The sequence below is a fragment of the Myxine glutinosa genome, chromosome 2 (genome assembly GCF_964187855.1).
Source record: "Myxine glutinosa chromosome 2, kmMyxGlut1.1, whole genome shotgun sequence".
NCBI lineage: Eukaryota > Metazoa > Chordata > Myxini > Myxiniformes > Myxinidae > Myxine > Myxine glutinosa.
Genome location: NC_136262.1, coordinates 127,948,758 through 127,960,705, shown reverse-complemented (window position 1 = coordinate 127,960,705; position 11,948 = coordinate 127,948,758). Strand labels below are relative to the sequence as shown.

Below are 11,948 nucleotides of genomic sequence, written 5' to 3'. Positions count from 1 at the left end.
ATATTTTGTATTCCCATCATTGATGCAAAATTTCATTCCGAAAGTTCCAGCCGGGTCTCCAAGATACAGCTCGGACATTGGCAGAAAAATAAACCTAAGTGGTGGTTTAGTACTCTGAGGGGTCCAAGAAAGTCTGGGGTACCATTAAAAATTGGAGACACTAATTGTAGAAACAAACACTACAACAGGGGTATGTTCATTTACCAAGCAGATTGCGTAAAAACGACAGGACGAGGATCATAGGGATAATACATAGTTTTTATTGCAATGGCCAGAGACGAAGTACATGTAATCGTTTCCAGGACACATTCAAAACCCGCATGGGAAGGGTCGTTAAAAAAGGTAGGAAATGGTGTTTTAACACAAAACCAACAACAAGAAGAACAACAACAACACCAACAAGTTCCAAACACTTTAAAGAAAAAGAACAAGAAGAAGAAGAAGAAGAAATCCCAGATGGTAAAAAGCGAGACATGCGGCAACCGTTAAAATCAGTTGAAGGTTCCATCCCTTTCAAATTTGTTGGGAGTTGTGTGTGTACCCTACGACGAAGATATCATCAGCTGGTGCATACTACTTGAGGCCTTGAGGGATACAATCAAGTGAAAGAAAGTGAAGCATGGTCCGCCATGTTAATTCATCATTGTTAGTAATAGTCAAAGTCGTTTGCCGCAATTTTCCCATGTACGGACTCTTACAAGGCATTGCATCTGATGACGAGCATTATCGTGGTGACCTCGGAATCTCTCTTGAAACCTGGACCTTTCGTCACCACAACGACCCTTTGAACCCTTCCCATCCTCCTCTCCCAATGCGTCCATGCGGTCAGGCTCCCAAGCAGCTGGGGGCGAATGCGCCGACTCGACGAGTTTGGGCGGCAGGTCGAGTCTTCACTCATCCGAGTAATTGACGACTTTGCTCGAAATATTTTCAACTCACAAACGCCACACACCGAGGTTATTTCTCCCCTCTCGGGAGTGTCGCGAATGTTTTAATGGAGCCGTCAACGTGACAATATAAATGGTAAAATAAAGATGATCAAGGCGTGATTATCGTGTTTGCCTAATTCAGTGAAAACCTCTTTGCCAAACTGCGACGGACTGAGGGAGTTTGGAATCCTTGGTGGTCCGATGCAGTGCCCCACATCATTAGTCAGCTGGCCGAATAAATGCGGCCAAATAAATGCGGCCGAATAAATGCGGCCAAATAAATGCGGCCGAATAAATGCGGCCGAATAAATGCAGCCGAATAAATGCGGCCAAATAAATGCGGCCAAATAAATTCGGCAAAATAAATGCGGCCAAATAAATTCGGCAAAATAAATTCGGCCAAATAAATGCGGCCAAATAAATTCGGCCGAATAAATTCGGCCGAATAAATGCGGCCGAATAAATGCAGCCGAATAAATGCGGCCAAATAAATGCGGCCAAATAAATTCGGCAAAATAAATGCGGCAAAATAAATGCGGCCAAATAAATTCGGCCAAATAAATGCGAAATGGCAAAACTGGTATGTTTTTGTTAAACGCCCACTTTTCACCCCGATTATCACTCACTGTACACATCCAAAATCTTTACACAACGACTCATGGGCACAGGTAAACGCTGTGCTTGTTAACGGTGTGGTTACCTGCCCGCCGCTTCGAGTGAACAATTGCCGCAAAACGCGCACGACCGAGCGAAGTTGGAAACAAAAACAAATGAATGCGTGTTCGCCAAACCTGATGCACAACTCGCTCGATGATTCGTCCTGCAATTGTAATTAATTAACATTCGACGCAATACACGTCCATTCCCACGGTAATAAAATCGTCATCATTGATGCATAGGTGTGAGAAAATGGCAGCACAGGGCGGGGTGAGGTTGGCGAGTTCGCTTGCAGCGGAGGGCATGGCATGCATGGATGGTCCATTGTGTGGGAGAGACTCAGAATATGCAACAGCGGTGTAGTCGAGGGATGACAAAGCTGGCACACCGCCATGCTACGCAATTCCAGTGGATGGGATTTATGGGAATGGCTGGATAATTAATGAAATAATAATTAAAAATGACAGCATTGAGTCCATTTGAAATGTTGACTAGAGGTGGTTAAAACCAAAAAGCATTTGGCAATAAAATTTGAAGATGGAAGACGAAGAGAAATACGAGCAGGATGTTGGAATATCGCAGGATATGGTGGTTCACCATGAGAGCTTATCCAACTTGCAAAGCCGTGATGGAACTCCGAAGCAAAGTTAAACCATAGAAAGAATGAGGGCAAAAAAAGAAAAGAAATATGTGAAACTGACGCTTGGAAATTCCACTTGATGCCTGATGATGAGATAGAGGAAAACTGAAAATCGGGAATTGGGTCTGTGCAAGAGTATTGAAGGAAAGCTCGATTTGCTGAGATTTTTTCTTGCGGAACCTGAGATTTTAGAAGTATCTGAAGGAATGGATGTGCGATTTGAAATCCTTGATTGGAGGCTCAGGTTGAGGAGGTTGGGGGGATTATCTAGGACTAGGAGGTATTGGGATTGATGGGATGAAATGGGCATAGAGAAGCCGGTGTGGTGTAAGCAGTGAGTGGACAACATGGTGGAAAATGTTCCTTCAAGCTATGGATGTAGTCCAAACATTCATCGAACAATTCATAGGCGATGCTGACAAAAATAAAGAAGAAAACCTGGCAATAGCAACGCATGGCTACTCCCGAATATCCCACATAATCTCAGTTGTACCGCCAAACAGACCTGAGGCTTCCCACCGCCTCCGCATCCCATCAAAATACACACTGCATCATTAAAAATACAGGCTGGTCATGATTTTTTTTTAAGGATAATACCATTCGCAGAATCACCATTTTCTTAGAAAATAACGTAAATGATATTCACTAGCAGACATCCCAACAGGAGATAATTCTGGGATTACAAGTCAATATTTGTGATGAGGAGCAAGGCATTGTGGGTAGCATTTAAGTTTGTTCTGCTTTTAGTGTACCTTACAGAGTAGTAGTTCTGCCTTATGTGTGGAGCAAGGATGTCCGTCTGGGATTCTCATGCCTTGGTGATGAGCCGGAAACAAAGAACTGGAGAATATGGAGATGTGACCGAGGTGTTCAAAATGCTTCCATCTGTTTGCCTTTACTCCCAAATTAGAATATATATATTTTTTACTCGGAGTGATGGCTCTGACCTTACAGTGAGCAGATAGGGAATATTGAAGCCTCCGTCCTCACTTGCTCATCATATTTTAGTCTGTTCTTCCTTCTGACTTCCATTGCTGTATATTTTCCTGTGACTTTCAAATCCACACGATATTCCATCGGAGTCACAGGCATCCTCAGTGTGAGGTCCATTGCTCCCTCACTTTTGTGTCCACCCAGGGGAGTGGTGAATCATGCTTCAACTGATCACAGCCAATGTGTGCAGAGGGAAATAAGAGAAAGAGACAGGAAAGAGATAAAGAAGAAAGCACAATAAAGTGAGAGATAATCTTTTCCGTGCTTTATGTTGCATAGTGATCGAAGCTTCCCAGGTAGTCAAGAGCTCCTCGGTAGCAGAAGTGGTATTGTTCCTGAGGTGGTTGTAAGGGAGCACGAGAGACAGACACCAGGTCAACAGTGAAGGTAGATAACCAGCATTGTCTGTTACTTTGAACTTCAAGAAAAATGTGAAGCTAATGCACCTTTCCGGTCTCAACCTTACCCAGTGTTGACCTATACATAGTGTTTGGCTAATACCTGGAAAGGCCTGTCCTTCTTTGAATTATACAGAGAAAGCATAAAGTAGAGCGGCTAAGGGGTTGGGAGGAACCAAAGAGAAACTCCAAAGAAAGCACACTAAGGTATTGTCGCGTCGACGGTCCTGTTAACCCTGAAGGTACGCACACTCACTTATAAGCGGTCTAGTCTGGGTTTTAATCCTGACCCAGCATTAAACTGTCGTCCCGGTGTTTCACAAGCAGGGCGATTCGATTCATAAATGTGTGTGCCGTCCCTCGGCTGGACGTTATAAACGGACGTCCCGTCTGCCAGGATTCGTTGGTGGACGTTAAAGATCCCACGACGTCCTTCGCGAAGAGTAGATGAGCTATTGCCAACACCGTGGCCAAATTACAAATTCCTGCCCTAACCAGCAGAGGGCACTGCATCAGTGGCACAGCCGAACACTCAGCCAATGATGCTACGCCACAGACCTGTGCTGCATGCTGCATGCAAATGAAGAAGAAGATGTGCTAATGCCAAACTGCTGCAAATTAATTAACTCTTCAGGATAGGCCGAATCACACGAGGGACCCGAGTGGAATGATTTTAAAATAGAATGCTACCATTTTTAATAATTTTAAAAAATAGAAATTTACCAAAAACTGGGCCAAAATGGTCTCTCGCGATGGTGGGTCACCACGTGAAGCATGTTCCTATGGAATAACAGGTTTATTTTAAAAAGGCACAGGACCATAAAATTGGAGAATCCCGAGACAATGGACAGACCCTAATACAAGCAAAAAAAAGAAAGAAAAAAAAGGTAAAAGCACAACCTGTATAACACAAATGAACAGCATTGAATATAGGATAATATTGCCTTTACTATAATCCATGGTGCCACGAGCATGAAACCATTTACGTACAATGAGGGGCCAGGTTAGGACTTTTAAAAGGATACCGGTACTGAGGATAGAGATGGCTCCACAGTGACCAGGTCTCCAAGACACGACACAGACCAGCGAACAGCATGGTCCAACAAGTGCACCCAGTGGAGAATAGAAGCATCCCATGCGGAAAGAGAGCAGAGAAAGCGAAGTAGCAAGATCTTGTAGGGTGGAAAAGGAGTACAGCGGGTTTTGCACAGAGAGCGAAACAACAGAAGCCCAAAGAAGAAAAGAAGACAGAACCGAAGAGTGTGAATATAACGTGTACATGGACTCTACCTCCTCCTGCCACGGCCTCGCCCCGCACCTTTGAATGTTCTATGGTCACGGCCCAGCAGCGGCCATCGAGGGAACATGGCGCCGCCTCCGGAGTGACGCCACGTGTGTGCGGTGTCGTCACTGGCGCCGCCCATACCAATGATGCGATGTTTTGCAGTTTTCCAATGGCGATGCACCCTCTGAGGTACTTTTAATGCCGGAACCACATGATTTGCCTATTACGAAGAGTTTGGTCCGTGGGTGGGGTTTCAGCACAAACATGAACTGTTGTCGCCAATATAATTCACCCCTTTTTTCACACTTCATCTGGAACCTCGCCTGGTTCACAGAGAGGGTAAAAAGAAATAACGCCTCCCTACTTAATACTTAATGTCTATGTCAAGTGTGCCGCCCCTCACGACATACATAAGCACAGGACAACTTCTTCTAATGGGTCCCTGATGGACAGAAAAACGTTCTAAGCTACTTGAACACACAGACCAACTAACTTATCATCTACCTAATACGTACCCCCTCCAATGTAACAGTGTCTTCTAACCCAGCCAAGCTTAGCGATAACTTCCAGTCCCGGTTTCCTTCGCAGGTGGACATGCTTTGCTCTTCTCCGAAATAATAACTTCCAAAGCTAAGGACACCAATTTATATTTATCTGGTCCAACTATTGCATTGCCCATCTCTTTTCTTTTTTGTGTACATAGTCGAGGCTCGTGGAAGTGTTGGTACATTGAACGAATCAGGCTACAACAGGATGCAAAAGGAACAGTAGATAGAGGGAGGAAACACCAATAGCAGAGTAGAAGGCCAAGGTAGAGGGAGACTTGGACAAGCAAAGGGGAATGAGGGGCAGGAGAGAATGAGCTTGGGGAGGACAAGATGGATCCAGAAGGAAACTCCAAGGAGGGGAAACTGGAAATTTGGATAGAGGAGCAATTCGGGTGGGGGTTAACAAGGGTAGAAAAATTATGGGTTTGGATTGGGGACAATCTAAGATATACGACAGGGATGCTTAAAATAAAAATAAAAATAAAAATCCGATTCTCGCCAACTTCCCTTCCTTTTCACTCTCTGTCTTCTTTCTTCCCAATCCTGAATATTAAGCTATCCAAACAAAGAAGTCCTTTCCCACTCTCTACCTCAAGCCACTCATCATTTCCTTCCCATACATGTAGATTTTCATGCACCTTTTGCGGCCTCACAGCTCCTGCTGGCTGCAGGTTAATTGAAAACATTCAATCTCCTCTCTCTAGTTTTCCCCTTTCCTACCTAACCCATATCTTTGGAAACTTATCCTTCCCTCCCCTTCTGTACTCTTCCCTCTATCCTTCCAAGCTTGCGAGCAAATTGGTACACCACATCCTGTCATGATCTTATAGCGCTGCTTATCTTCTTCCTTATAACTGCCCTTATCTCCACCCTGACCATGATGGGGGTCTGCATATTTCAGAGTTTAGGATTGAGAAACAAAATCAGATTTGCAGCGAATGCAGAGATTCACCGCTGTTAAACCCTCCATGACCACAACTCTCTCATCCTCCTCCCACCCCAACATGTCTTCCACGCATGCTGCCCCAGCCCTTCAGAGCTCCAATCCATTCTTCTTCCTTAACAATATGGACTTCTAACATTCAACATGTACATTGTTACATCACAAATCACTCCCATGCAGGGTATGCAATATGAGCTCCCTTATCAGCATCATTACATTTCAATGCAGAAGGAAGCCATTGGGCCTATCAAGGCTGTGCAATGGTTGCCAACTGATGGTCGCCTATGTGACAAGGCAGAACATTTAAACTCACCTGCCTTCACTCTGCCTAGGCAACAGGCCCAGAAGGCATAATGTCTGTGTTCTCTAATCCTACTGTACTGCTGTAGATTATCTTCTCTCTGCTTTCCTCAATTCATCATCTTTCATATGAGGTGGCTTCTCATCTGCTTAACATATCATTTCATTCCCATATACAAGAAGGGTACAAACTTTACTTCCAATTAACAACAAACTATTGGCAGTTGACATGGTCTTTACTTATCTCAACTGGTCTGATCTTTGTTAATCAGTTGGGATTTTAACCACTTCACCCAACTTCCATTCTTTCCTGTTCATCCATTCCCCTGCTTGTTGCATCTACCTGTTGTACTTTTGTCCTAATATCAGTGTGTTTCTTTTCTAACCTCAGTCACCTTACTCTTCCGTGAACCTTGATCTTGTATCACAAAACACAAAATATTCTGTTGAATTCACTCACACCTTAAACAGTGGGGTTCTTTCTGCTTGGTGACCTGGAGAGCAGACTTTAGATGAAAACAAGACTCCCATTCAGATAAAATGAACAATCTTCTTAAGCGGTGGTGAACATTATGATTATTATTATTATTAATTATTATTTTACCAAGGTAAACTAAAATGTCATGTGCTGGTCACTAAGGAGTGTAGCATGAAGCAAGCGCTTGTGAGAATCTGCAGTGGCCGGCCATCAGCATGATGACGAAACGTCGTGCTCAGCAAGGTGTATGGAGAATTGGAGTGGTGAGCAACAATGGCAGACATAAAAGCTTGCAATAAACTGGATAGTGACTTGTACCAATGACTGGAGTGTACTATGAAAGAGATATCGTGCTGCATGTCGTTTTTGGTCTCTCAATTGTGAGAATCACAAAAGAGTATTGTATCCGAACCCAGATCTTCACCCAAATCTAATCAATTCGTCCTTGTCATACACACAACATGCCCAATAAGTTTAGTCTGAATCCATCCAGAACTTTTTGAGATGTCGTGCTCACAAGCAGACAAATAAACAAATGAAAAATCGGTCTGAGACCGAGGACTTGCAGGAATGTACTTTTTTATCGGCCATGTTGGACAAATATAACGGCCGAACCACGTGACCGATGACGTCATCATTATTTGTTTTCTAAACTAATTTATTCCTTGATGATGCTCAATAAATTTCATCTTGATCGGATGAAGTTTTGTACTTGTCGAATTATGACGTCATCATTAACATATTTTATTCACCATGGAGAGTTCTTTACAATGAGCCATGTCTCAATTTTTTCTATTCAGCACTTTCAGAGATATAGAGGTCTAAAGGTTTATCGTTTTTCCAAGATGGCGGCCGAACAACGTGACCGATGACGTCATCATCATTTTTTTTCTCCACCAGTTTATGCCAACATGGCGCTCAAGAAATTGCATCTTGATCGGATGAGGTTTTGTACTTGTCGAATTATGACGTCATAATGGAGGCACCAATGACATCATGATTAACATATTTTATTCCCCATGGAGAGTTCTTTACAATGAGCCATGTCTCAATTTTTTTCTATTCAGCACTTTCGGAGATATAGAGGTGCAAAGTTTTTCGGTTTTTCCAAGATGGCGACCGAACCATGTGACTGATGACGTCATCATTATTTTCTTTCTCCACCAGTTTATGCTGTCATGTCGCTCAAGAAATTGCATCTTGTTTGGATGAAGTTTTGTACTTGTCGATTTATCAAATTATAACGTCATAATGGAGGGAATAGAGCCTGACACCATGGCATCATGGCATCAAGACAAATGATGAATTGCGAAAGATGATGGGAATAGAGCCTGTGATTGATGCTGTGAAGAGGAACAGGTTGAGATGGTTTGGTCATGTGTTGAGGAAGGATGAAAGTGACTGGTTGAGAAGAGTGATGGAAATGAATGTAGAAGGAAGTAGAAGACGGGGAAGACCGAGAAAGACTTGGCTAAAGATGGTGGAAGAAGAAATGCGGGCAAGGGGGTTAACAAGGAGAGATGCAGAAAATAGGGCAAAATGGAGAAGATTGTCATGGGGACCGCAAGGCTAACCCCCGCTCTAGCAGGGAAAATGGCCTTTAAAATGCATGTTGTTGTGTTGTTGTATAATGGAGGCTTTGGGCCGAGAGAGATAAAAATTGGGCACAGTCTATTGCAGGGCAAGACAAATATGTGTGTAAAGTTTGGCGATTCTATGTGCAACGGTGTAGACGTAGTACTGCGCACAAACAGACAGACAAACAGACAGACAGACAAACCAACCAATCAACATACTTGCCGGAAAAGAAGACGTCATGCAGAGCACAAAACTTGCAAAATCCACCCCCCTCCCCCCCCACCGAAAAAAGGTTGCAATTGATCCAGCAAATTCTCCATTTCATCAAGATCAAAATTGAGGATCTTCACCAAAGCTCGGGTCAATGGGATGAAAAGTGATGATTTTTAGATTAAAATTGATGATTTTCGAAGTTTGACCTTGAGTAGACTTTTGACCTAAAAAATAAATGATTTCCCAATTCAGTGAGGCGCTATGCAAATGCTGTTAAAGTTTCAAGTCAATCGAATGAAAATTGATGATTTTTCAATTGAAAATTGATGATTTGGGAAGTTTGACCTTGACCTGACCTTTGACATTTTGACCTCAAAAATAGTTGGTTTCCCAATCTAGTGACTCAATATACAAATGCTGTTCAATTTTCAAGTCAATCGGATTAAAAATGGCGATTTTAGAAATTCGACCTCCAGATGACCTTTGAACTTTGATCTCAAAATCAATAGGCTTCTCAATTCTGATGACCTCTACAACTTGGTGAAGTTTCGTGAAGATCGGTTGAAAATTGTGACAGGTAGGCGAGTGACAAACAGACAGAAATACAGACAAACAAACAGACAGACAGAATAACGCACAAGACCAACCAATATACTTGAAAATCTTCGATTTTGCAAGTAACAAGATTGACGTCGTGCAGAGCACGATACTTGCAAAATTCACCCCACACCCAAAAACGTTGCCATGTATACATCAAATTGTCCATTTCATTAAGATTTAAATTGACGATCTTAATCAAAGTTCGGGTCAATCAGATGAAAACTGATTATTTTTCAGATGAAAGTTGATGATTTTATACGTTTGACCTTGAGTTGACCTTTGACCTTTTGACCTCAAAATAGTTGGTCTCCCAATTAAATGATGCACTATGCAATTGCTCTTTCATTTTCAGGTTGAGCAGCTGTAAATCGACAATTTTTCAGACAAAAATTGATGATTTTAGAAGTTTGACCTTGAGTTGACCTTTGACCTTTTGACCTCAAAAATAGTTGGTTTCCCAAGTCAGTGAGGCAATAGGCAAATCGTGTTCAACGTTCAAGTCAATCGGATGTAAAACAAGTACAGATACATTCAAAGTACACCGCCCCCATGCCAAATAATTAAATATCCTACAGCGTGGCATTGCCGGGGCGCCTCTGGCGCCCGGCAATACCGCAGTGCAGCTCATAGAGGCTGCATTGGGAGGGAGAGGTGTATACCAATTGATTGATTAATTGTATAATTAAAATCAATAAAAGATTATCACAAAATATTTTCTTAATCAATTGGCCAATAGCATAACTAAACCACTCGTGCTTGATCCGAAGATGTATCTTTTAGAAATTTAATTAAATAAGTCATTAATAAAAAATTAAATAATTAATTGATTAATCAATAAATAATTAATCGATTAATCAATTTCTTTCCAAATCAATGGCCATGATTTTATAAATTTGACCGCAAAATCTATAGGCTTCTCAGTTGTGACTACCTCCACAACCTGGTAACGTTTCATGATGATCGGTTTAGAATTATGACCTCAAGGCGATTGATATACAAACAGACAGACAAATCGCCAGAATGACAAAGTCGACCAGCCAATATACTTCAAAAACAATCGATTTTGCAAGTCACAAGAAAGGAGTCATGTACAGCGTGATACTTGCAAAATCCCAAAAACAAATTTGACCTTAAAATAATTGGCGGTTGAATTAATCACCAAATATGCAAATCCTCTTTAAATTTCAACTCAAATGGATGAAAAGTGACGATTTTAGAAATCTGGCCTACGTTGACCTTTATACCTAAAAAACAAGTGGTGGTTGAATTTAGTGACCTGATATGCAAATGCAGTTCAAATTTCAAATCAATCAGATGAAAATTGAGGATTTTAGAAATTTTATTTAAGTTGTTGACCTTTGGCCGATGTTGACCTCAAAAATAATTGGTGGTTGAATTAAATGGCCTAATATGCATATCCACTTCAAACTTCAAGGTAATCGGATGAAAATTGAGGATTTTAGAAATTTGATAAGTTGTTTGATAACCTTTGGTCTATGTTGACCTTTTGACCTCAACATCAATAGGCTTCTTGCTTATGACCAACTCTATCATTCGGTGAAGTTTCGTGGGATCGGTTTAAAATTGTGACCTGTAAGTGATTGATATATAAACAAACAGATAATGAGTCCGACAGACACACACATGTGACCAACCAATATACAGACGGCATTTAATATGGAATATATATTTTTTCTTGACTTGGGTTTCCTTTCTGAACTCAGAATATCAATCTGGTGAGTTTCTTTTAGGCTTCGGTGATTTCTTTGTTAAAAGAACCATGTCACTGATTTTGGGCTAACAGCAGCAAGAAGTCAATAACAGATTGTCGCAGCAAGAAGTCAATAACAGGATTATATCACAGGTGGCTTGACAAAATGTACGGACAGGTACATTTGACGATTGGCTTCACAATCGGGTATATAAGGGTTGTTGCGTTCTGTATTAGTGGAAAACAACTGCTGCACATCTACAAAAGTTATTGCCGCTTCCTCTGGAGATGGTCCGTCAACTCGACAATGCTGATTGTCATGGAGTGGTGACTTTACGAAATTCCGGCATGAAACAGTGTGCTATTGCTCGTCAGTGTGGCATCACTCAAGGTCAGGTGTCAAAGATCCTGAAACGAAATGCTCAGGGGGTGTCCCTCCTCCAATATCGAGGCCAGGACGTCCCCGCAGAACCACAAGGAGGGATGATCGCCAGCTGCACCGGTTAGTCCGCAATGGCCGTACCAAGTCAGCTAATCGGCTTAGGGCTGAGTGGCAGCAACTGACAAATGTGCCTGCATCCAGAAGGCTAGTCAACCAACGACTGGTTCAAGCAAGCTATCGTGCCAGGCGTCCCCTGAGAAAGCCACGCCTGACAAGACAACACCGCCAGCGCC

The 11,948-nt window shown here is 42.2% G+C and overlaps 1 protein-coding gene across 1 annotated transcript in view; it reads right to left on the bottom strand.

Annotated features, from left to right (window-relative positions):
* Positions 1 to 240: 240 nt before the first annotated feature.
* The window catches only part of LOC137422292 (receptor-type tyrosine-protein phosphatase delta-like), a 213,200-nt gene continuing 201,492 nt past the window's right edge, over positions 241 to 11,948 (bottom strand). Inside the window, exon 18 of the mRNA XM_068109042.2 lies at positions 241 to 3,554. Within this exon, the coding sequence (XP_067965143.2) occupies positions 3,486 to 3,554 (69 nt within the window). The 3' untranslated portion in view covers positions 241 to 3,485. The remainder of the gene's footprint in view (positions 3,555 to 11,948) is intronic.